The sequence below is a fragment of the Mycena indigotica genome (genome assembly GCF_014461135.1).
Source record: "Mycena indigotica strain 171206Taipei chromosome Unknown Mind.scaff0005, whole genome shotgun sequence".
In the NCBI taxonomy this organism is placed as follows: Eukaryota; Fungi; Basidiomycota; class Agaricomycetes; order Agaricales; family Mycenaceae; genus Mycena; species Mycena indigotica.
In genome coordinates, this window is record NW_023503004.1 from 4598169 (window position 1) to 4625107 (window position 26939).

At 50.3% G+C, this 26939-nt stretch overlaps 1 protein-coding gene across 1 annotated transcript; it reads right to left on the reverse strand.

Annotated features, from left to right (window-relative positions):
• Positions 1-10710: 10710 nt before the first annotated feature.
• MIND_00643400 (F-box domain-containing protein) lies at positions 10711-11558 on the reverse strand (the record flags this gene model as incomplete). The annotated part of the gene is made up of 3 exons (XM_037363169.1): positions 10711-10922; positions 10972-11457; positions 11513-11558. The coding sequence occupies 3 exons, from the start codon at positions 11556-11558 to the stop codon at positions 10711-10713; spliced, it is 744 nt and encodes a 247-aa protein (XP_037221090.1).
• Positions 11559-26939: the final 15381 nt, after the last annotated feature.

The following is a 26939-nucleotide window of genomic DNA, read 5'->3' on the forward strand; positions in this document are numbered from 1 at the left end:
CTCGAAGCAGCGCCGCACGATGACTCGGACGCGTCAGGACGCGAACAGTGCGCCGGGCCTCCGACAAGGTTGGATTTACCAGTGGGCGGCGCTTAAGCGCCGATGTGTACCCAGCCCAGCCCAGGAGTATATACGAGAATAGTAGGACTGGGACTCGCACACTAGGACTCAGTCCTACTTTGATGGGTCCCAGTCCTACTCCCGCGGCCCCGGAATGGGACTCGCTTCCCGCAAATCAACCACACGTTGATGGATCGACAACTGTCGCATCAATAGGGTTGCGGCGCCGGCCGCGGCGGCCGGGGGTTTTCCACCCCGGACCCCGACCAGGGGCTTCGCCCTGGACCCACCCTGCCGGGGGCTTTCACTCGCCGCGGGGCCTGCTGCGCGGAGCGTGGGACCTCCTTCCGGCGACTTGTTTGCTGTTTCAATGTCATAAGCACCTTTTTTAACGGGGTGGCGGCGCCGGCCGCGACGGCCGGGGTTTTCCACCCCGGACCCCGACCAGGGCTTTGCCCCGGACCCCACGCTGCCGCGGGCTGCCGTTCGCCACGGAGGCCCGCTGCGCGGAGCATCATTCATTTGTGTTTGATTGATTTTGTGATCTTGAGTGTCGTTTTATCACTCGGCTATGCACTGTTGGCAGCGTCCACATGCCATCTATCATATCAAAGTAGGACTGGGCTCATCAAAGTAGGATTCAGTCCTACTTGGTGAGTCCCACTCCTACTATTCTCGTTACTGCTCCCAGCCCAGCGCGCTGTCAAGTGTATAATCGTATTCCGCAAGGCGCTATGCGGCTGCAGTGCACCGCATGCGGACTTGACGCGGCCGGCGATTCGGACGCAGCGCGGCGGGAAACGCGAAACCCAGCCAGGGGCTGGAGGCCCGGGCGGCCCGCGATCCATCGTGTCATTTAGGCAATGGCATGGGTTGGCCCAATGCCAGGGGAACCCCCACTTCGGACCGTCCGAGCACATCCGAGGCACATCCGACCGGCGCCCCCTCGGACGCCCCGACCTACCCCGACCCTCGTCCTCAGCCTCCTTCCCCCGCACAATCACCGATCCGTCAAGACCCTCCCAACGATCACCTTGGGACAGAGCCTGTGACGCCACTCAGGCCTTCTGCACTCTAGCCTCAGCCTCTACGTCGGCAGTTACGGACGACCAGTATATAGTTGGCACCCTAGTAGGCGGACCCTTAGAGTTTCTTCTCTTTGGATCCTCCCCTGCTAGGCTTTTGTCAGAGTCTCCAGGGTTGCCCTTACAACACCTCATCTTAATCCACTATACTCTCAGCACTTTAGACAGCACCCTGCTTCTAAACCTTCTGTGGGATCATACCAAGCCCCTGCACTTGGATCATCCTATCTTGCAGTCAGTGGACTAAGCCGGGTTCACAAATAGTCTGTCCTGGGACCCGGTCCCAGATCACCCAGTCGCCGGGATCACCCGCACCCGTGCTCTGCATGACATTAGTTCATTTTGCTGTGGTATCAAACTGATCTTCCCCAGAGGATTACTGAGGGTGACACCACAACTGTCACAACCAGTAGTTTTGCTGAGGATTCCAACTGTTAGTAAGCCCTAAGTGATTCTGTGTATAGTAAGATACAGAACTTGTACATAGTAAGGCACAACCAGTGAATATTTGTGTATAGTAAGATACAACCATGGTAAACCCCAAGTAGATTAGCTACAGTAACAGTCAGTTTGCTTACCTAAGGGGGTCCCAACTCTCGAACATCGGATATACCGTCGAAAAGTTTTTTCAGGCCATCTGGGACCCCCCCCTTCCCTTACCAATATGGGGTAATATATTCCCATGATCGCACATCATGTGACCTATTGATGCGATCAAAGGCGCCGATAAAATATACATTTTAAGTCACATTCAGTAAACTCCTCTTACTTATGAGTAATATATGGGTCTTGAGGCCTTATAAAGTGACTAGTAGACCATCCACGGCTATTTGTCATCAATGAGCAATAACATATTTATGACATCAGTCACACTGTAGTCACAGTGCAGCCTAACCAAGGTGTTGAAGGTCTTCCCATAGGAAAGTAGTAAGCATATTATATGCCTACCAGATATTCCATGCTAAAATACTACAAATGTAGTACAAAGCCAACCTCAGACCTGCCATCCCCCCAAACTTTTGTATAGCAAAAGTTTTTTTTTACCACCCCCTGGGACCCCCTTGTGCTTACCTGGCAGTTGAGTATTGGTACTCTTCTGCTAAAACCCTCAACAAACTTCAAACCTTTTAATTTATTGTTCTTTGTTCATCCTTGAAGGTTGTCACGGATAAGACCCGGCCCGTCCGCTCTGGCGCTGGTGTCGGGCCATCGCGGGCCCGTAGCACGCAGCATGTCACGACAGGGAACATGCGCCCCAGTAGGAGGAATGCACAAGTGGGAAGCACGTGACTGAGAACGACGTGTCGAGCCGTTGCCGATCCCAACTCGACACAAGGGGACTGGGGAGAAGTGCTAGGAGGTTAGGAGTAGTGCCTGGCACGCAAGGGATGTACGATCGTCCCCTCTGTGGCCAGGAACGGGGGCGAGGAGGAGCAGGAGAGGCCAGGGTGTCCGATCACCCCCTTTGCGGGCCCGCATATATAAGACGTGATAGTGTACCCTGTACTCTATCGCTTAGATCGTCTGAAGAACTACCTTACTCCATGCAAGGAGGCCTTATTGACTCATTGGGCCCGACACGACCCGATTCGAACGTTCGACCACCGATAGCGACAAGGGACCGAGTTCACGGGCCCTTTTGGCTTCGATCTACCCCGCCCGCCATACTTGTGGGCCCGACTATCCATCTGTTCTGTTCCAGGTATGCGTTCTTAGGAGAGATCCTTGCACGGCCCGACCCGCAGTCTGACAAAGGTTCTCTTTAATTACAACACTCAACCTTTAAGTAGGGCTGTAGGCCGTCGCCGTAATAGACGGCCTACGGCCGGCCGTAATACGGCGCCGTAACCATACCGTAAGGCCCCTTGGGGGCCGAGTTGACGGTATGGCGACAAGACGTTGGTGACGCCGTAAGGGCCATCCCGTATATGGGGACGGTAGCTGTATATACGGCGTACCTTGGCTATCCCGGGATTTGATCCGGAGATCGTCGATCCGTCTGGTATCGGACCCCGGGCACCGGTTGCTAGGGCCCAGCGGCTGTTGGTGGTCAGCCAACACGGCCAGGCCAGCACTCAGGCGGCCCTGCACTGCAGGCCGGTGCTTGGCACTGCTGCCTGCCCTGGCCCGGTCGCTCGGAGCCCGACTTTGGCCCAGGTCACACCAGGTGACCTAGCCGGCCGTACCGTCACCGTAATACGGCGTGACGGCACCGTCCCGTACCGTAAGCGCCTTGAACTCGAGGGCTTATGGTACGGCGTGGGGCCGTCCCGGCGCCGTCAGAGGCCGTACCGTACACGGCCATAGCCGTATACGGTACGGTCTACAGCCCTACCTTTAAGTATTACCAGTTGTTTCCTGCGGCTCGAAAACAAACACACACATATTTTGGATATGATTTAGTTCGTTAGATTTGATATTTAGCTACCTAGCTTATTTCCTACATGTATTACTACTAAGAATTACATGTCATACGCACCCCAGCCTCTTTTTAGAAGGAAATTATGGTGGATTGGGATAATGCTAATTCTTGTCATGCAAACACTAAGTATATTGTCTGGTACCCAGGCCTAAGTGTGGCAGCCTTCATTCCGATTTGTGTGATAGGCACAACATCTGCTTGGGCTGATAGGCCCCTATTTTCTGTGTTAATCCCTAGTGTGATTGAAAGAAAATACAGGAAGTGTCTACTTAATGAACTAGAATAGGTAGGAGTAGCAAGTAACTAGATTTCAGTCTCTGCAGAGGGCAAAAAGCTGAGCTCCTTGTATAAGAGCAATTCCTTCCATTTGAATGAAAAAGCCAAAGTAGGACAGAAAGAGATTGATCTATTAAATCAAATCTAGTGCTAACAGACCCATTAGGCCTACTGTTTCTAGATCATAGAGATTTAGTAATTGTGTGACAAGACTAGATTCTTGTGGAAGGTGTAGAGGTTTATCTGTTGACTTCAAAGCCAGAACCAATGGAACAAGGTATTCTGTGTCCTCTTGTTGGAGTAATGTTTCCCAGATTATGCTAGCCTTCAGGAATATTTCTATGTTTTCTATAAAGTGAGAACATTTAGTAAACTAACCACATAATTGTATAATGACATACCTGGTGCACAACAGTGCACTATGATACCAATGATATAGGGAATTATTGCTGAGGTTGTATTCTTGAGATGAGCTAGAATATCCTCAATAATTTGATTGGGCAAGATGAAACCTCTAGGATTTTCAGTCAAATCAGTGGAAACTCAAGTGAAATATGTATGTATTACTTAGGAATTTGTTTGATCAAGCTGCCATAGGAATTGTAGAATTTTGAGGGCTGGCTTTGGAATCCATCCAAAATTGACTCTACAAGTTTGGTGTTGGTCAAATTTTTGTCTTGAAGAAAAGCCACTGAGTTGGCAGTAGTCAAGAATGTATTTATGATAGTAAGGATCTCTGCATGTCTGGGTGAGGCTCTTGCTTGCTGGAATAGGTTTACAAGGGCATCTGGGATCAATACGATTTGATATCCCATTGCTATGTCAAATAAGCCATTGTAACCCATAGTTAGTTGATCAGAAACTTACTTGACTCTGAAAATCCTCTGAGGCAATCCATTGCCATGTTCTGAAAGTTCTCATCCCTATCACTTAGCCAGCTACATATCGTTTTCAGTGTTTGAGCCTCTAGATGTTTTGCTGTTTGCTCTAGATAGTTTGTTATACTATTATATCTTCCTCTGTAAGCTAAAATATACCTTCATGTGCTGAGACTCGGATAATGGATAATGCATATCGAGCCAAATTTCTTGGTTGCAATAGAAATTGAAAGCATCTCCACATAATATCAGTCTTGTAGAGAGCAGAGGACATCCCATCTATAAGTCATAAGCTCTATTATTACCATAAATAATATTGAGACCTTTAACAACCAAGGCTTCAATGCATGCAAGAACATGCTCTTGCATTTGTGTATTATTATCCATGACTACTGTTGCTAATTTGTTCATAGTATCTTCATATTGATTATTGAGGACCCAGTTTGCTTGTTGTAGTTTGAAAAGACATTCTTCTGCAATATTAAAAGTACTTACTTTTACAATAGTATATTGTGATTAAGCTGAGAACACCAAATCTCTGGGACAATTGTTGATCATCCAAGGAGTCCATGAGATACTTAAAGCTCAGTTGAAGCTGGAGAAACTTGTGCATTTGTTCTATAAAATATAAGATTATAGTTAGCTGATGAAATAACCTACGATTGTTAAGTATTGCCTGTGTAATCCTTGACCAAACCTCAGATGAAGAGGGGTTTAATGACCCCATTCTAGTAACAAGCAATCGGATTAAAGATGAGGGATTCCATGGAGAATCTGTGTCCTTCCACTTCTCATCATTTTGACGGAAGGTGAAGGCAATAATTACTGCCACTCCATCAGAGAGATCTGGCAGTACTGTGATACTAGCAATCACTTTCTGAACAACCTCAGTGACATGCATTGTATCCTGGGGCCAATCTATTATACATTGACTTCATATTGTGATTTCAGAATGATTTCACATACCTCTACTTGCAATTGTTGTCAGTGCTGTTTTTGCCATTCCTCGCACAACTGCATAGTCATCCTCTAATGCCTCAATATTCAAGTGTATGATATCGCTAATAGCTTTAGCCTCCTTAGGACCATAGTCTTGAAAAATATGTATAAGTTATATTATATATATAGTTGCCAATTAACATACTTAGCTGGATGATCTCCATCAGTGCTTCAAGTGCTACAGAACGAACATCCTGGTCTACATCCTTAGAAGCCATTAAAGATAACTTTAGAATGATTTCAGTCAGGTCAGGTGCCTGGACATCAGAATCTAAAACAGTGTCATATATAGGTATTTATCCACTGCTATAACACATACCATGGTTCTTCAAGAATTTTACAATTGACTTGATTGTTATCTCTCGAATACGCCATGAAGTATTTTCTGTGAATTTTACAAACTCCTGTAAAGATTGGAACCCTTGAGAACCTAGTCCTTTAAGCTATTATCTTCTTAATAGTATAATGAAATATACCAGAGTCTAGCAAATGTACTCTAATATTTATTATTTGAGCTTGCAATGTATTTTGTATGGCTGCTTTGTTTTGAAGATCAGATACCAGCTCAATTATATCAAGGATATCAAAGTGAGCTATAGGGAATCAGATAGAGAACTTTTTATATAAAAATAACAGACATTTTGATTTCATTGAAGCAATTAAGAGCCAGCTTGCTGATTGTCTGACATCTGGATGATTATCCAACAGTAAGGATTTCATTTTATCCACTGCCAGAACTGTTCCAACATAGATATCTATATGATGATGATTAACAATATTCCCAAAAACCAAAAATTTCTATGAACCTTGTTCTATTCCAATCTGAAGACAATGAATAGCAGCAGACCGAACATCATCATCTTCATATTCATCCACAATAAGCCTGAGTATCTTAGTAGCTAACAGATTATGTTCAATATCCAAAGAATCATCTGCAGCTACACATATCAGCTTCATAACTGCATAGATATGGAAAGGTATTCCTACTGGTTTTGAATATATACTCAGCTAATCCGAGAATACTGATTTGATGTAGCCAGTAGCCTGATGCAGAGAGTTGTGTAACCAGAGAATTTAGAACCATAGTATTGATATAGAGTGATGAATCATTAGAACTGGAGGATCCTATAATCCCCCCTAATTAATAAAAGATCATTTGGTGAATAGTACTTAACTGACCAAATACTGCTTTCAGAAAGACTAGTGCATTTGAAGGGGATGACTCTATCATCTTGATAATTGCATTTGTCACCTCTGTTGGTTGTTGATGTATTGCAGAGTCTATAAGACATGTTAGAGATAATTAACTTACAGTGCCATCTAATCATTACCAGCTAACTGTAGCATGGATTTCATCAGAGTGATAATATACTGTGGAAAGCTAATAGCTTTTGTAGCATCCATAGCTATCTCAAGAACTGCAAACATGACATTCTTTTCCTGTTCCAAGGTGCCTCCATAAACATTAGAAGCGTGCTATAGTAAAATTTAGCTGCAAGAAATACCTTTTATATACAGCTGTTCAAGCCAAGAGAGAAGTGCATCTGGAGAGCTTGATGTTTGTAATATACCAAGAATTGTACTCTGGGAAATCAATACATTCTGGCCATGTTTGATTGCTGTAAAATGCATATAAGTCAGCATTTTTAGTTTATATAAATGCATACCACAGGGGAATACTAAAGTGATCCAGAGAATTGCCATCTGTTGAATATTCTCTGATGACTGATCTTCTGACTTAGATGGTTGAATTTGATCCTGGTCCTGAGTGAATAGATCTAATAGAATTTGGGCAGCCGGTGACCCAAATATCTGTAAACAAGTGATATCTTTGAAAAATATCTTAGTAATGGAATGAAACTGATAGCTCAATATCCATTTTTACTTACCATTTGAGAGAAATTCCTTGACTGCTTCCACCACTTGTGTACTTGAGCTGCACCGAAGAGTTGCTTTCAAAAATGAAGATATGTGGTTATCAATGATAAAGGACAATAAATTTGCTAGAATGTTAGACAATACATTGCAATTGTAAGATTTGTATCTTACCATCCTTAGCTAGAGTCATCAGACATTCAACTCCAGATATGACTGTTTGATGTGTCTTGCTATCAAGTAAAGGTATAAGGGGATTGATACAATCCTCTGGGCGAAATTTCTCTGATAGAGAACTTTGAACAATAGTCACTAACCTTGTGTAAGCCTTTCAACAACTAAAGAATAGGATTTCCCACCATGTTTCTGGAGAAATCTTAAAACTTCTTGATCCAGGGTGTTGAACCTAAAGGTGGATACTAAATTGATAATGATCTTGATGTTATCTGTAGTTACAAAAACTAGAATATCGGCTTGGTCATAAAGATGGAGAAGTTGTAATGCTGACAACTGAATGCCAGTATGACCTGTTTGTAACAGTTTATCAAGATGCTGTAAAATCCTATTTGAGAGAGGTGTAGCTTCACCTAATGTGATATGAGCTCATAAATCTAGTCCTGGAATGAAAGCTGACCAAATTGTACCAATCTTTTCAGCATGTCCCAGGTTTCATCATATAGCTGCTTATCTTGAAGCTCTGACAACCAGGTTGTATGTTTGAAATTGTGATTGGTTTGCATAGATTGATTGTGAAGCTTTTTAAAAACATGAGCTAGGCACTGATCTGCAGTGGACAAGATCATTGCCGGAATCTTCAATGAAAAAATTTGTGAACTCTCAACAAGAAGATCATGATCATCGAGAAATTGAATGATTGCAGTTTGAACACAGAGGGCTGGTGCTTGAATATTCAATGGCAGATCTTTATTAGCTCCAAGAAGACCATCGTGGCCAACTAGATGCTTGAGAGATTCTATGGATTCAGAGCTTGCCAAACTCTTATCTGTCATAGGCTGCACAATGTGAAGCAGGGCAAATAACAGATGGATCAAGAAATCTGATGACTGTCTTGTGGCAATTTCATCTGCCAGATATGTGCACAGCATTGAGGTAGTGGGGCCATAATGCAATTCCTGTTGAACTGCTTGACTCAATGGCAAACCAGCCATCCCACTAACTGTGTCTTGCAACTTTTCCAAGGGGATTGGTTGTGACAGAAGCCAAGCCAGGGCCTGGGCCTTACGTGCAGCATCCTGGGTTGGCGATGACAAGAGTTTGCCTGTTCTTGGCTGAGAATCTATCAAAATACGGCGTAGAAGTGCAGAGAGGGGTGTCCTATATGGTGAATCAGAGTGCATGGCGGAAAATACCACATTGGCAATATACAACATTGCAACAATGGATGTCAATATCAAGGTTATATATCCAATTGCTTTGTCATCATGCACCAGGATGATAACAAGGCCAGCTCCAAAGAGAAACACAGACAAGTGCAGGAACAATGGGAGCACCTGTATGAGCCCAGAGAAGTGCCAACGCTGAATTCCTCTCAGACGATGGCAATGAGACGATGCATTAGTCCAGCTTGATCCCGACATTGTTGAAAGTTGGGTGACCCAAGATTTGGCAACACTGGCTCCTAGTGCACTGAACAGACTACAAATCAGGCTGGTGAACCACAGGCCATTGACTATGCGAGCTGCATTGGTTGGCACAAATATGTCAGAAGATAAAGGGGATATATCAAGCCGATCCTCTTGTAGCTTGACGATGGCATCAAGCAGAGTATTTGTCACATTGTCCAGGTCTCCGCGGAGGCCCTTGCGGACTTCAATAAGAAAGGCGGAAAGAATTGCGGAAAACAGGCCAGCCTTGATACAATCAAATATGTTTCACGTGTGAGAGTCAGACTTACAAAAATGAGCAGTGAGTCGAGATCACTATTGAAATTGTCGGCGAGAGACTTGTCAACACTTTGGGCAACCTCCATGTAAGATTTCCACACAGGAGCATGCTCCCGGCAGGAGGCTTTGAACGGACTTATGTTGATGGTGGTTTCATAACCGTCCTGAAATAATTAATAATGAATCCAGTGTCGGGCATGGGAGGGTAAAGTAATGCGCACCTCTCCAGGCTGTGGCTCCGGGAGCTCAAGGCTCTCGGTCTTCAAGTTGACAACATGCGTCCCCTCAACATTCGTCGGCTGGCTCACGGACTTGCCCGACTGGGAGGCTGTCATCGGCCAGTGAAAGATGCGCTCCCAAATGCCTGGTCGCGCAGCCTGAGCGGAGCTGGTCTCTCGTTGTTCTTCGATCTGGGGCGTCGGCGTGCGCTGTGACATCAGACGGTCTCAAAACGACAGGAATTGAAAGCGGACCAGCGACGGACCTTGATACTTGGAGGTGCGACGGCGGCGGCGGGTGTAGATTCTGACGCCATCGTTACTTCAGATTGCGGTACGGTCGGTATACGGTGGGGGGCGAGAAAGAAGGGCAGCGATCCAACACAAGTAGGCTTATGTACCAGGCGTTTCCTAGTCCTCGAGGTCGGTTCCCTGACAGTTCGATGGCAGACTGCATCTTCGACTGCGTGCAGGACATCGCGAAAATGAAAGCGCTCCTCGCTGAGCCAGGAAGCGATTTTAAGTCGTCGATGGTCCATGATGTTCAAGCGGCCAATTTCTCCCTCGAAAATACCGAAGTGAACCCGGCGGCACACACTGGTTATGCGCTCTACAGGTAGAGCACAAGCCAGCCAACGTAGCGCTGTTCTAAAACCGTTCCGCAACGTCAGGAGGACACGAGGCCAACCCGGCTTCCGTTCGATCACACGCGTGTAGTACGCACGGCGGCACAGAATAGCATATCTCCAGCCAACTCAGTGTTGCTTGCATTTTGGGGAAGTTGCGAGGGTTCAGGCCACGTCTATTGGCTGCTAGTGATAGCGTATGAAATCGGTGAAGTCGGGATTTGCAGGGAGGACAGTGTTTTCTGTATATGACATATACTAGAAAGAATGAGCTCAAAGAATAAAATCAAACGAGGGGATAGTCCTTATTGTCAAATCAAATCACATTTATGGGGGATAAGTAGCTATAGCCAGCCTGGATCGCTGTCTACTTGCGTTCCTCGGCTTTCTCATCGACAACGACGGGGACGGCGACGGTGTACATGGGGGGCGCGACGAAGATTTCTTCAGCGTCCTCCTCGAGCGCGACATCGCCGTAGTAGTAGTCGTCGGTGGATTTAGTGCAGGGAGCGCGGATGGCGCGGACAGCGAGGAGGGTGAGGATGTAGAACATGCGGAGGAGGACGCCGATACCACAGCCTGTTGAATAGAGTTAGCACGGACGAAAACTGCCAGGTTGACGACGCACCGATGACGAAGGCCATAAGGCCACCCTCCCAGGGACCCAGACGGCCCAGCGCGAGCTCGAGACGGTCGAAGAACTGCGACTCGTCGACGGGTCCGGCGATGGGAGTGGGAGTGGCCATGACCGGGTCGAGATGGATGACCTGGAGGCGGTCGCCGCCTGGAGTGCGGCCGTTTGCCACTGTCGCTGCCGCCTCCGGCTGGTGGGCGTGGTGGAAGGCGTTCTTGAAGGCAGCAATGACTTGGGCGGCCTTCTGGCGGAGACGCGCTGCGCTGTGGCTGCCACAGGGCTTCTTGGCCTGGGCCTCGACGAAGGGCATGGGGGTGACGACGACACCGCCTTCGACAATGGGCATCGGGCGGAAGGGGAGGTGAGGGCGTGGGAGGCTCATGCTGGCGGCTGGGAGCGGGCGGATGAGCTCAGCCACGCCCTCCACACCGCCTGTGCCTGGGCTTGACACGATAACGACCCGCATCGGCGAGGCGGCCGCTGTAACAGCACACGATGAGTCAGAGCGATAAGGGGTGGGGACGGCGAAACGCACCGAGGCCGACACTCGCAACGACGAAGGTCAGGATTGAGAGTTTCATTGAGTTTAGAGCAGAGGGTAGAGTATGGATGAGAGAGAGAGACGAAGATGAGGAAGGCTGTGTGGCGTGACGATGATGAGTCACGCATCAGCTGACTTGGCTTTGACCCTCACTTGGCCTCACGACGCTTACTACCCGCTCAATGCATTCTCCTACCAACGTCGCCTCAAGCATAGGCCTCTCCCCTTTAGCACTACCCGGTCTTAGTACTATCGACCATCATCCCAATCTGCGGCCCCACCCTTTCCAGACATCCGAACACTAGACCGTCAACTCCCTTCCTGCCGAGATTCTCTGCCACATATTCACGCTTGCCGTGTCCCTATGCGAGCGCAGCGACGTCACCAACGTGCTGTTGCGCATCACATCCGTCTGCAGCCGATGGCGCGCAACCGCCATCGCCGACCCCCGTCTTTGGACGACGACCTACTATCAGATCAGCACCGAGTGGCGCCAGCAGGACGACCTCTTCGCACACTTCGCGGCCCGCGCTCAACAACTCCCAATCACAATCTCACTCATGGATAATGTGGATGATCAGGGCATCACATTGTTAAGGCTGCCCTATCACCTCTTTCTCTCCACTCCGCAATGGAAAGTGGCTAACCTATCCAGCGATAGATGGCCAAGCCTCCTGGGAATGCGCCCACACATGACTCCACTGGGCTTTGCACGGCTAACAAAGCTCACGCTCGATGTCTGTGATTTTCATGATACGCATGCTTTTGCATATACACCGTGTCTTCATGAGCTGTCTATCAGCTTCCCAAGACTTGTCCTTCAGCTCGGATTCCCAGCTCATCAGCTCCGCAAGCTCACCATCCTCCGGCCAGTCATTCTGCGTGAAATCATCTCTCTGCTTCCAGAACTTAAGGCACTTGAAGAGCTACATCTGCCTACAGGACATTGGGGCCCACAATTCAATCAAGACATCAACATCCATCTGGGCTCCCTTACAACACTATCCCTGGCTGGAGAAACTTGTATCATTTGGCGATATTTGACCCTCCCACTTCTGACAACTCTACATCTCCACACAGTCCCTACTGGAGAGGCACTGGCTTACTTTGATCACTGCCTATCCCGCTCTGCAGCTGCTCTCACCTCGTTATCAGTGGCAGCCACTGATTATGTTGTCCCTTCTTGAATCTGCCACTCTGGCACAAACTCTGCAGAACCTGACGACACAGATATATATAGGAGAGGAAGGGGAGAAAACTTTTATTAACAGTCTTGCAGACCCATCCTTCCTCCCTGCTCTCACAGCATTGACACTGGAAATTGATGTATCAGAGACATCTCTGATCAGTATCCATCCTTTCTTGGATGCAATTAGCAATAGGGCAGGTGTCCTTCAATACAAGGTGGACAAGATAGGACCTGAACCATTTGAGTTCAATATTATACTCCCCCAATACTATAGAATATGTGAAGAAGATGCAGGTTCCTTAGTTAACTTGAAACAGAACCTAATGGTAAAGGTCCAGATACTCAGTGGTTCTCAGGAGATTGTCAAGCAGTGTACTTAAGAGAGAGAGGTATATAGTATGTAAAGTTTGCATTGGACGGTATATATATTATAATATATATAATATTGAGGGAAAATATATTACCTTGGCCAACGCAGGAGGCACTTTTCCCTAGAGAATAACAGAGGTAAATAGTGATATTTGTATATAAAATAGTCTGAGAAGTGGTTTGATTAGTTAAGAAGTTAGAATAGTATGAGTTTTTGAGGTGCATATGATGTTTCTGTTTTTCCTCTTATTTTCTTTTCCTTTATCGCTTCTGAAACTAGCAGATTAAACAATATTGGTGATTTCCAAGTGTTCACTCATTTTAATGACATACAGCTTGAAACCTTTAAATGGGCAAAGGCCTTTCAGTCAAAGGCCTTTATTGTCATGGATAAGACCTGGCCCGTCCGCTTCGGGCGCTGGTGTCGGGCCATCACAGGCCTGTAGCACGCAGCACGTGACAATGGGGAACATGCGCCCCAGTTAGTGCACATGGCAAATTGATTTTGAGATTTTTTTTGCCTGGCAGAATGGCAAAATGGATATTGCCAGTTTATTGCCAAGTGGCAAAAAGCACGTGATTTCATAAGCACGTGATTTCACAAGACAATTTTTTTTGTTGCATAAGCTATAAAACTACAAGAATTGTTCAATATCTGAGTCTGAATCATCTCCATCCCGCACTACATTCACTTTCTGGACCTCTGCCTGGGGAATGACACTTTCCAGCACCTTCTAGACCAGATCAAATTCATAGATATCACTGCCCATCAGTGACAGCTGACTGGCTGACTTAGCCTTCTTTTTCCCAGCTGTCTTCTTTGCCAACGACAGTGTCATCTGTGATAGTAGCTCCTCCTCAGAGTCCACCTCAGGTTCTGGCCCAGGTCCATCTTCCGGGTCCTCATCCTCCGCTGCTAATCGCTCCTCCAGATTGGCAAAAGCTGCTTCAACTCCTAACCCTCAACATTCTTGACTTGAGAGTAATGGTTGTCACGGTTCGGGTCGGGCCGTCCGGGCCCGAACAGGCCCGAACGGGCCCGTATACCGCCGTCCTCCTGGACGTCCCCTCATTCTTCCAACCCCTTCCGTTCACCCCTGCGGCCCTACGCAGCGCCTATCCGATCCGCCCTGGGACCTGGCGCCCATCCGATCCATCCCTAATACCGTAGCGTATAAAAGTCGTACTTACAAGATGTAGTCGCTAGGCTAATATCGTCTATTCTCCGGGCAAATACCCATCTCTCGTGCTCCTCAGACCCCTTCGAAGTCGGACCCCCCAACGCCCCGATACGGCCCGAGCCCGACGCTGACAGAATATTAGCCTCCCCCACGAACGCAAGAAGCGCGACAAATGTCTACCGAGCACGACAGTACGATGGGCACCCCCGCAAGCCAGGGGGACGAACGTGCCCGATTCATGGCCCTGGGCCATAACGAACAACAGGAGTTCCTGTTCGCCCATCTGTTCCGAACGAGTCAGGAGATGGAGCAACTCAAGGCGGAAAACACCGCCCTGACGAATCGACAAGTGGTCCTCGAGGCCGAGCTGTCCCGAGTAAACGGGGAATATGCAGCTGTACAGCAGGGAGTCATGCAGAGCTACGATCTGCTCCGCCAAGCCAGAGAGGACTTGGCTCATCGGCCCCACGGGGGAAATACACGAGTAACCGTCTCTCCCCCTAAGGAGTTCACGGGCGACGCCAGCGAAGTAGACGCCTTCCTGGCCGATTGCTGGTTGGCCTTCGAAGCCAACCCGAACGTTTACAACGACGAGGTGCGAAAGATTTCGTACGCACTCTCCTATATCAAAGGCGGGAACGCGGTCACGTGGAAGGAAAACGTCTCCCAAGCCATGAAGCTCCGTACCGCCGCAGCCTATACTACATACGAAGGCTTCGAGAAAGCCTTCATCGCGGCCTTCCGCGGGGAAGCTCACGCCGAAATCGCGCAGCAGAAGATGGAAACCTTCGTCCAGACCAAAGACATGGACGCGACTAGTTATTTCACGGTCCTCGACTCTCTCAACAAAGTCGCGCACTACGACGACGTTAACCTTATTCCGCGTCGCCAAGAACTGTATGCTCCGGGGCGTTACGAACGCGGTCTACCGAAAGGACACGCTCCCTGACACCTACGAGGCCTGGAAGGCAGAGGCCATCAAGCAAGACGGCGCACTCCGCCGCTACCGCATTTTCGACGAAAGCCACAAGGTTAACCACCCTCGGGCCAAAACGCCCCCGACGGCGCCCGCCCCTGCCAAGAGCGGGCTCAGCAACCGCAACCTGTTCAACGGGTGGGCCCGAAACGCAGCGATCAGCGCCACTGGACCGACCGTGGCCGCACCCCGAGGAAACGGGGCAACCACGGTCGCCGGACCCTTGACGGGGCCCGCGCCTATGGAGATCGACCGGGCCCAGGCCCCCGCTACGGCCCGCAGCACTCGCTGCTACAACTGCGGCCAGGAAGGACACATCAGTCGGATGTGCCCGAACCGGGCCGCATCGGCAAACCAGATCCGGGCTATCTTTTCCGAGTTTGTCAAAGATAACGCGGATAAAGCGGATTTTGGCAATCGTCGCGAGTGAAGCCTACGCCCTCGCCGACGTATACCACAAGTGTCTCTAGTTACAACCCGCATAATCAATATTCCGTGTTGCCAATCCAGAGATACGTGGGACCAGACGTAGAAACCAACCCCGAACAACAAACCCCGCAACCCACCGTTTCCGCCCGCAGAAAAAACCCGCATAAAACCATACGAGACACTCCGAGCCCGCTTGGAAAAGTTGGTCCGCGGCCAGCGCCGAGAGGCTTGTCGCGCAAATTCGAGACCAGCCCGAGAAGGCTCGTGCGAAACTACAACAGTGGATACATCCGGCCCGACGAGCCGAGAACGGGCCCGAACTAGAAGAGTTCATACGAACGGGGTACGCCCCCGACGTAGCCGAAGCTTTGCGACAACTGCAAAATGCTCCCCCCTTTCGGAAAAGTGAAGGCACCACGGCTACGCGGGTAGCCGTCACCCTTCAAGGGGTCAACGACCTCCGCGGGTACTCGGTTGACGCCCTCCTCGACAGTGGCGCCACCTCCGAGTTCATGCACAAGCGGTTCGCTGTAAGGGGAGCATGTGATGTGACAGCTGTGACTGATCACGTGACTGATCCGTGCGCAGATAGCCCTGTACTTAAGTAGTTGGCCGTGGGGCTGTTCCCCCGGCTTTGGTATCAACTAGGCACCTGGACCCTCATCCCCTGACATTCGCGGAGGACTCGCAACTGGAACTCGAAGCCCTACCGCACCCAGTCCCAGTGTACAACGCTGACGGGACGATCAACGCCGACGGGGCAATCACCCACGTTACCCGCTTACGAGTCACCATTCAGGATCACTCCGAACTTCTGACGTTCGCCATCACGGACACCGGGAACAGTGACGTGATCATCGGGCATCACTGGCTCAAGAAGCACAATCCCGTGATCGACTGGCGTGAAGGAGCGATTGCCTTCACCCGATGCCCGCCCGAGTGCAAGCGGGCCCGATTGCTGGAACAATGGGACGAAGAGGACAACGAACCCCTGGGCAAAGGGGATCGCCTCTTCGTCACGCGGATCTACGACGAAGGTTCGAACGCGCCCGCCCACATCCGGGCCATGCAGAGCGTGGCCACCAAACTGGCCGCCGCCGCCTACGCTGCTGAGAAGCCCCGAACCACCGAGGAGAGCGTACCCGCGCACTATCTTGAGGAATTCAAAGAGGTTTTCGAAAAACAGGACTTCGACAAACTCCCGGAACGGAGGAAGTGGGACCATGCCATTGAACTACACCCAGACGCCGAACCCGTCAAAGGGCGCTGTATTCCCCTATCAGGAGAAGAACAGAAAGAGCTTGACGCATTCATCAAGGAACATTTGGCAACCGGGCGGATTCGGCCCTCGAAATCCCCATACGCATCCCCGTTCTTCTTCGTCAAGAAGAAGAAGGACGGGAAATTACGGCCCGTACAGGACTACCGGAAGCTAAACGAGATCACTATCAAAAACCGATACCCGATACCACTCATATCGGACATCATGCATAAGTTACGTAACGCCCGGTGGTTCACCAAGCTCGACGTACGTTGGGGATACAACAACATCCGCATAAAAGAAGGCGACGAAGAGAAGGCCGCGTTCGTTACCAATCGGGGCCTATTCGAACCACTCGTGATGTTTTTCGGCCTCACCAATTCCCCGGCCACGTTCCAATCCATGATGAACGAATTGTTTTCCAACCTGATCTCCCAGGGTCGCGTGATCGTGTACCTGGACGACATCCTCATATACTCTAGCGACCTCTCCGAACATCGCGCAACGGTGAAAGAGGTCCTGCAGATCCTGAAGGACAACCAACTGTACCTGAAACCGGACAAGTGCGACTTCGAGCGGAACGAAGTCGAATACCTCGGTGTGATCGTCGGGAATGGGCAACTTCGCATGGACCCGATCAAGGTCGCTGGCGTGCGCGAATGGCCCCGACCTCGTAACCTGCGAGAGGTTCAAAGCTTCCTGGGGTTCCTCAACTTCTACCGACGATTCATCAAAGACTTCGGCGCGTACGCCAAGCCACTGACCCGGCTGACCCGAAAAGACGACAACCCGAAAAGACAGCCCATGGAAATGGGGACCGGAAGAAGAGGAGGCCTTTCAGACCTTGATAGACCGGGTCACTGATGAACCCGTCCTACACTTCCCTACGGATCACGGGGCATGGCGGGTCAAAGCGGACTCTTCCGACTTCGCCACCGGGGCCGTCCTTTCGCAAGAACAGGAGGGGAAGTGGGTGCCGATCGCATTCCTCTCCCGGGCCATGAACGACACCGAGCGCAACTACGACATTCACGACAAAGAAATGCTCGCTATCATGCGGGCCCTCACCGAGTGGCGACATTATCTCCAGAACGGGGGGGATAAGCCGTTCGAAATCTGGACCGACCACAAGAATCTGGAGTACTTCATGACGGCTAAGAAACTGAACCGGTGGCAGGCACGATGGTCTCTCGAACTGAGCGAGTATCACTTCTCCTTGCTACATAAACCGGGGAAAACGAACGGGCGGGCCGACGCGTTATCCCGACGAAACGGGTACGACAACGGGAAGGAGGATAACCAGGACATCGTCCTACTCCCGGCGGGGCTATTCAAGGAACACGCGATCCGCGCTATGCTCACACTGGAGCATACGGAGGGCGACGGGCTGATGGACTCGATCCGACGGGCCGAATCGGCCACGGAGGAAAAGGTCCTCAAACTCTGGGAAGACGGAGAACCGGAAGGCTGGGAACAGCATGACGGCTTCAAGACTCGGACAGGACATGCACCCAATTTTGCGAGCAAAACCTGGGCCACTGCCCACCGTGCGTTGCGCGCAAAAACTGGGGGAGACTATAGCAGGATTGTGACATCCTCTGTGACAATTGATATATCTTGTATATCTTTTTGAAGTTGAAAGATATGACTAATCTAACTACATAAATAAATCAACAAATCACTATTTTTTCAGGCCGAAGACCCGGATAAACATCAGGGTGGCTATGTGACCCATAAAAGGGATATTGATTGAAATAGAGGTCAAATTGATAGTTCATCATATAATAGATATAATTATTGATCTCCATCAAAAATCGTTCCACATTGATCAATTTATCTTGATGCCATCAGCAGACATTAGATAACCTACCAAAACAATGAAATACTAATAAAATAATCTTTTTGTTTAATGTAACACGAGTGACAAAATGACCTCCATGCTTTGTCATGGGGGACTGCCCAATTTTGCGCGCAATGCCCGTAAGCAACTGCCCAGGTTTTGCGAGCAAATCTGAGTGAATGGGCTGACTCGGAACGGGCTGGTATATGTACCCCCGGCTATGGGACTGAGGCATCGGGTGCTACGGCAACACCATGACATCCCTATCGTGGGACACCCAGGGTGGCATCGAACCCTCGAGCTGACGACCCGCAACTACTGGTGGCCGTCTATTCAGGCCGATTGCCAGGCATACGTATGGGCCTGCCCGTTGTGCCAACGAACGAAGATATTCCCGAGACGCCCCGTAGGGACCTTGGTCCCGAATAGCGTGCCGACTTCGGGTATGGCAGCGCATATCAATCGATCTGATCGTGCAACTACCCGAATCCTCCGGGTACAACGCATTCTCGTAATCGTCGATCGACTGGGTAAAGGGATACGCGTACTCCCGTGCCAGGGAAACATCTCCGGGGAAGAGGAGCCCGGCTATATCGCGATCACGTCTGGAAGGATTACGGATTCCCAGAGGAAGTAACGGCGACCGGGGCCAGCAATTCATCGGGCATTTCATGAGCGACTTGAGCAAATTGCTGGGAATCAAGGTCCGATCTTCATCGGCGTATCACCCACAGACGGACGGGCAAACGGAGCGTGCGAATATGGAGGTCGAGCAATATCTTCGAACATTCTGCAACTTCCAGCAGAGTGACTGGTCCGACTGGCTTTCCCTAGCGGAATTCGCGTTTAACGACAAGGTTAACTCTTCAACGGGATTCTCGCCCTTTTTCCTCACGCTGGGATTCCACCCGAGAAAGGGGTCCGAAGCCCCGCAAGACGTCCCGACCGAGGCCGCTACAGTGTTTGCCGAGCGAATGAAGGAAGCCCGGGCCGATGCGGCCGAAGCTATGAAAGAAGCCCAGGAAACGATGAAGAAATACTACGATCGAAAACACTCTCCGGACCCGAATTACGCCGAAGGGGACAAAGTTTACCTCCAGGGGACGAATTTGACCAGCGATCGACCCTCAAAAAAACTGGACGACAAGAGGTTCGGGCCGTTCGAAGTCAAGCGCAAAGTTGGTAAAACATCCTACGAACTGGTGCTACCCCCAACTTGGCGCGTGAGCCCCGTATTCCACACGGCGCTATTACGACCCTGGAACGCCCCAGTAGCGGATCATCAACGGGCCGCCCCACCACCCCCGGCAGAAATGCGGGACGGCGAGCCTCACTACGAAGTCGAGGCCATTTCCCTCGTACGCAAGCAAGGTCGACACCGCCTGAGGTACTTAATTCAGTGGAAAGGCTATCCTCGGGAAGAGTGGACGTGGGAACTGCGGGACAAACTGGAGGGCGCAGAAGAGGCACTCGAGGACTTCTATACTCTCAACCCGTTCGCGCCCCGCGAAGAACTCGTAAACGGCCGATGGAAAATCCGAAAGCAAGACCAGGGGACGCGGACCCATAGGGCGTCGAGGCGCCGCCCACAACGGAGGGGGTGATGTCACGGTTTGGGTCGGGCCGTCCGGGCCATAAGGCCGCACGGGGCCCGTATACCGCCGTCCTCCTGGACGTCCCCTCATTCTTCCAACCCCTTCCGTTCACCCCTGCGGTCCTACGCAGCGCCCATCCGATCCGCCCTGGGACCTGGCGCCCATCCGATCCATCCCTAATACCGTAGCGTATAAAAGTCGTACTTACAAGATGTAGTCGCTAGGCTAATATCGTCTATTCTCCGGGCGAATACCCATCTCTCGTGCTCCTCAGACCCCTTCGAAGTCGGACCCCCCGACGCCCCGATACGGCCCGAGCCCGACGCTGACAATGGTGCCCCCAGTAGGAGGAACACACATGTGGGAAGCACATGACTGAGAACGACATGTCAAGCTGTTGCCGAGCCCAACTCGGCACCAGAGGACTGGGGAAGAGTGCTAGAAGGTTAGGAGTAGCGCCCGGCCCGCAAGGGATGTACGATCGTCCCCTCTGCAGCCAGGAACGGGGGCGAGGAGGAGCAGAAGAGGCCAGGGTTGACAAGCCTTTGGCTTGTTGTTGCTTGTTTGGTCTTGTTTGTCCATATTTGGTAGTTGTTCCTGATCTCTCCCTTTATGTGTTCCTTAGTTCCTGTATGTTTCCTTATAGTTCCTGTTCCTGTTCCTGTTCCTTCTCCTAGCTCCTAGTTAGTAGGGTATATAAGCCTGTCTCCAGTTAGTTCATCATATCATATAGTTTCCCTCACAGCAGAGTTTCTCTCAGAGTTCAAAGTCTACCTCTTCTTCTCCCTCTCTGGTTGTGCTGTAGCCTTTGGTTGCAGTTAGAGCAGTTTGAAGGGCTCTTGCTTTTCTTGTTCTTTCTCACACCAGTGAGAAAGGTTGTCATTTTGGAGCCCACCGCGAGGGTACTTCAAAGTGCATCCGACGCACCTCCTGGTTCACAGCACAGCTACGTAAAAGTCTCCAAAATCGATCTATTACTACTCTACGACAGCCATACCTGATTTTCGATCCCCCAACTCGCTCTCCCCCGCTACCCCTTCTCGAATCTCACTCCGACACCGCCTCACCTCACTTTGCTTCGCATCTCTCCAACCCTGCCTCCGCCTCACACCCCACTCTCCACCTCACGCCTCACTTCACTTCTCATTCCCGCGCCACCCACCATGTCAACAGCTCCCGCCATCCCGATGCCCGCACGCGGCGCGTTGACGGCACCCACGTTCGACCCTTCGAAACCTTCGGAGCTCCGACGCTACTTTGCTGATGTCGAATACCTACTCGATCTGGCGCAAATCAGGGATGAACAACAGTGCAAGAAAGCTTGCGCACGGTACCTGTCCATCGAGGACCAAGAACTCGTCGAGGGCATGGACGAATTCGGCGACACGTCAGCCACCTACGACGATTTCAAGAATGCGGTCCGAAAACTCTACACAGGCAATGATGAGGACAGTCTTTACACCTTGAAAGACTGGGAGACTCACCTGCGTTCGACTGCCCAAGCCGGAATCTCCTGCGAAAACGACCTCGCTACGTTCTATCGAACGTTTACGCGCATCGCCCAGTTCTTGATGTCGAAAAACCGCCTCTCCGGGACCGAACGGAGTCATGCTTTCCTTCGCACACTCCAACCAGCTGCGTTCCAGGCCTTCGTGAAACAACGGCTTCATATCTTGCATCCCAATATCCACCCAGACGATCCATACGACTTGAAGGACGTCTACGACGCTGCAAGATTCGTACTCGCGGGTTCGTCTTCGCGTTTGGAGCCCCCGCTGCCTCCACAGCTCGCTACCGAGCGCCAGCCAAGCTCTGAGCAGCCGCAATCTGCCAGCCAACTCGAAACGGACATGAAATCGCTGCTCACCTCCGTTAACCAACTCATCGCCATCCTCGGCAGCCAAAGGCGCGAGCTCGTCGTCCAAACTCCAGTCCAGACCTTCTTTCAGATCGTCGCCCGCCCGGAACTCGCCCAGCGTCCACCCGGCTGCTCGTACTGCAGCGGAATGGCGCATTTCATTCGCGTCTGCCCACAGATTCGGGAGGACCTACAGAATGGACTAGTCAGTCGCAATAACGAAGGCAAAGTCGCCTTGCCAAACGGACGGTACCCACCTCGTGACCCACAACTCCCCTACTTGCGCCAACGCGTCCTGAAATGGCACGCGGAAGCCGCGACCGCCCCACAGCTCGTTGTCGACATGTTTCCCCATTCCACCTCTCCCGGCCGAATTCCCAGCTCCCAGCCCTTCGTATTGAGCAATGAACAGCGCTTGGAATGGATGGCCATCGAGCAGCGCGTGCTGCTGGCCCGTATGGCTGCGGGACGAGCAGGAGAAACGAAGGGGGCGGAAGCAAAAGTGACTGTCAGCACAGCCCTATCCCCGGCGATCAGCGATCACCGCCCGAAGGCCGATCTTCCCACTGACTGCGCCACAACATCCTCGGACAACGCCCCCGAGCGTCCGGCTACCTTCCTGCTGCAAAATTACGCACCAACGGCGACCAACAACGTTACATCAACGTCCACAAACACGGAGCTGGATCACAACAACACCCGGTCTCCCCCAGCCTCCTTTTTGACCTTCTCCGGGCGTCATTTCGCCGCGGCGCGTGATGCCGCTGACGCGCAAACGAACCTTGGTATATCAACGGCCCTCTTCAGCCTGGCGTCGGCCGTCGATACCATCACGGTTGGTCAGCAAACCATGACGGCCGTTCCCAATTCGCCAACCACCTTCCCCCTCGACTTCCCGGCCGAACAAATCAACGAAAATAGTTGTGTAATTGATCCTGATGGTCAATTGTCTATGCTGAAACTACTTCCAACACTTGTCTCGTTCGGCACATAACCTTCAGATCACCTGATTGGCTGATTACTTCTTTTAATGGCTTCAAAATTGGCCTATTTTCCACAAACCTTCACCAAGCCTTCCATCTCTCTTCTCCATCTCCTTGTGAGTGACTGGGGACAGTCACATTTTCAGTTGGGAGGGGATGACAAGCCTTTGGCTTGTTGTTGCTTGTTTGGTCTTGTTTGTCCATATTTGGTAGTTGTTCCTGATCTCTCCCTTTATGTGTTCCTTAGTTCCTGTATGTTTCCTTATAGTTCCTGTTCCTGTTCCTGTTCCTTCTCCTAGCTCCTAGTTAGTAGGGTATATAAGCCTGTCTCCAGTTAGTTCATCATATCATATAGTTTCCCTCACAGCAGAGTTTCTCTCAGAGTTCAAAGTCTACCTCTTCTTCTCCCTCTCTGGTTGTGCTGTAGCCTTTGGTTGCAGTTAGAGCAGTTTGAAGGGCTCTTGCTTTTCTTGTTCTTTCTCACACCAGTGAGAAAGGTTGTCAGGGTGTCTGATTACCCCCTTTGCAGGCCCGTGTATATAAGGCGCGATAGTGTACCATGTACTCTATCGCTTAGATCGTCTGAAGAACTACCTTACTCCGTGCAAGGAGGTGTTATCGACTCATCGGCCTGACACGACCCAATTCGAACCTTTGACCACCGACAGCAACAAGGGACCGAGTTCACGGGCCCTTTCGGTTTCGATCTACCTCGCCCGCCATACTTGCAGGCCCGACTATCCGTCTGTTCTGTTCCAGGCGCGCGTTCTTAGGAGAGAGGTCCTTGCACAGCCCGACCCGCAGTCTGACATACCATGTGTTTACTCTGCCTAATACGAGAGGCAATGACATCATACTTTAGCCATGTCTCTATGTGCTGTCTGCCTCATGTCCAACTCCATGCTGTCAATCAACATCAGCATTGACATCTGATGATCCAATCACCATCTCATCACTCCTCCTTGTGGCCAAAATAAAAGGTTTAAAAGGCGAAGAAAAAGCTTTCTTGAACCCAGGGCTTAACAGTCTGATACTAATGCTGACACCGCCGGCATTTCATAGCCTCCCGGAAATCCGGGAGGCTACGGGCACCCCAGGGCTCAGACGCAGGCTGTTAGACTTGCGCTCGGACCAACTCTTTCAGCAATTAGTTGCCGAATGACAGTGTGGGCCGGTGGCGCGGCCGCCACGTGTAGGCAAGCCTCGAGTTCTTTGTTCGACTACGATGACGAACAGCGTGTTGGCAGCTGAAAGACTGAAAGAGTCTCTTTCAGCGGCCCTTTCCTTCCTCCTCCTCCACTGCAAATCATCCAGAGCTCAATGGCACGATCAAGCCCGACAAAGACACCGGGTTCATCCCGCCCAAGTGCGGGCCGACAGCTGCCTTCACGGGGCCAAGAAATCTCGGCCTGGTCCATCCAAGTCATCGACGGGGACTGCTGCAGGCGATACAGCCATGGAGCAGGACTCGGACCCTATGGTCCAGGGGTCCAGTCCGAGTCCGAGTCCCTCTCAGTCTGCCCACCGCCGCAGCGTACGCATGCCGACATGGAGGGTGGAGGCAGAGGCAGCGGGGACGGCAGCGGGGGTGGGGACGGTCTTGGGGACGGTGGGGATGGTGCTGGAGGCAACAGCGAGGGAGATGCGTCGAAGCAACGTGCACGGAAGAAGCAGAAAACCGCCGAGGAGGAGGAGGAGGAGGAGAGGGAGGCAGCACGAAAGCGGAGAAAGAAGCGCTCGCAGCCTGAGCGTATTGCAGACGATGATTTGGATCCTGCACAGCGGTCAATTCAGGTATGTTCTATATGGGCTACGTTTTATCTGTATCTAACAATGTCTAGCGCGGTCTAAATACGGTTTTACACATCCTCCTTGGCATGAAGTCCGCCATGGACGTTCCCGACGGACCATCTGCTGCTGAGCGTGCTCACTTTCGCCGTCGTTTCACATCTCCGGATGACTGGGAAGCCCAGCTGAAGACGATCAGTGGAACAAATGAGCGCGCAGATGATGCCTCGCGGGACCTTCTCAAGGCTTGTAGAACTGGCGACAACCGCAAGATGGGAATTAGTCAGGCTATCCTGAAGGTTCCCCTGCGCAGCTCCAGGTTATTCTGGGCATGTATTACAACTCGGGTCTTATACGATTTGCTCCCGACTACGACGATGATTCAAATAGCATATACAATACTTTTCATCAAGATCTCGCCATTGAAATCTTCCAACGCGTCGCTGTTCGCGCTGCATTTTGGCGCGGCAGTATCGACCTTACGTCCTTGTCAGACTCAGAGTTTCTTGGGCGCCTCTACCGCCACTACTTCTGGCACGTCATCAAGCGCAATGCTGGAGCAAAGGAGAAGGGGGGCCTAGAGCGAGATCGAGATATACGAAACTCAAAGAACCGGCGTAAAGATGTGAGTCATGTCTTTTTGAGACACCTTGACTCAACCCAACCGATGCCCAGAATGCGCACCGCCGTACCCAGGCAATACTTGATGATGGCTGGGGTGAGACAGTCGCCAATCTGGCCTTCGAACCTTGTGCGCACAGTGATGACGAGTTCATTGACGGTGAATACATCATCAATCCTCGCGAAGAGCGCAGCGAAAATGCCACCGACTTCTTCCGCTATCATGACACAGACCATATCAAGCTTATGTCTGCAACTAATAACGGCTACAGTCTTCGCACCCGAAAACTTCCCGAAATGGCAGACCCAAACTACAAAGGCCTGCTCAAGCATGAACGGCTTCCACGCAATGTTCCAATTGACTACTTTAAACCCGAATTCTATAACGAACTTCCTGCTCGGCGCCGCGCACACTATTACCAGAATGGTGTTGCTCTTCCTCATCGCCGTCATTGGGTTAATGGCCGTGTCCCAGCATCCTTCAAGGAATTAGATGGTGAGGAGTGGGACAAGATAGAGGCAGAGGTTTTGGAGGAGTACAAGGTCCCCTCTGATTTGGAGATGAGTCGTATGAACTTGGACGATCTTTTTGATGATCCCCAGTTCAATGCAAAGGAGGGGGGGATAGTAACAGTGAGGAAGATGATGAGGAATATAACTAGATCTGGTAAAATCTGATAGAATATGCCAAGTTTTTTTTTTTCTGTTCATTACTATATACTTCTATAATTCTTGGAATTGGTTATAGATGACTTTTCTTATATAACAAAGTGTTTAGAGCCGTAAAGGTAGTACTTAAGTAAGCAGTAAACATGGTATATATGATGAGATGATTATGCAAAGTTATTTTGATCAGTTGACCAACCTTAGATTGCCATGCAGAGCAAGGAATCATTATCTCATTCAGAATCCAAAAAAGGAAATTTTCAATCAGATAGAGCTTGAAACCTGGTGGGACATTGGGGGTATAAATTTTATATACTAGAGGTTTAAGATTGATATGGATATGTGTTGTTGGTATATGGTTAAGCTTAGAAGTTCATGCCAACTAAGATATTCTTTTCAGAATAATACAGCTAATTATTAGATATAATATTTGCATATGTGGACATATAGTTAAGGGCTCAAATGATATCACATAGTTAGATGATGACTAGTAGGAGCTAAATTGCCTATCAACCTGGATCTACCATGTATTATTACAATGCATTGCACATAACTTCAAATCCTGAAATATTATGATAGCAAGATAAAATTAATACCTGTGGACATATATTTAAGGGCCCAAATGATATTACACAGTTAGATCATGAGTATTAGAAGGTAAAATG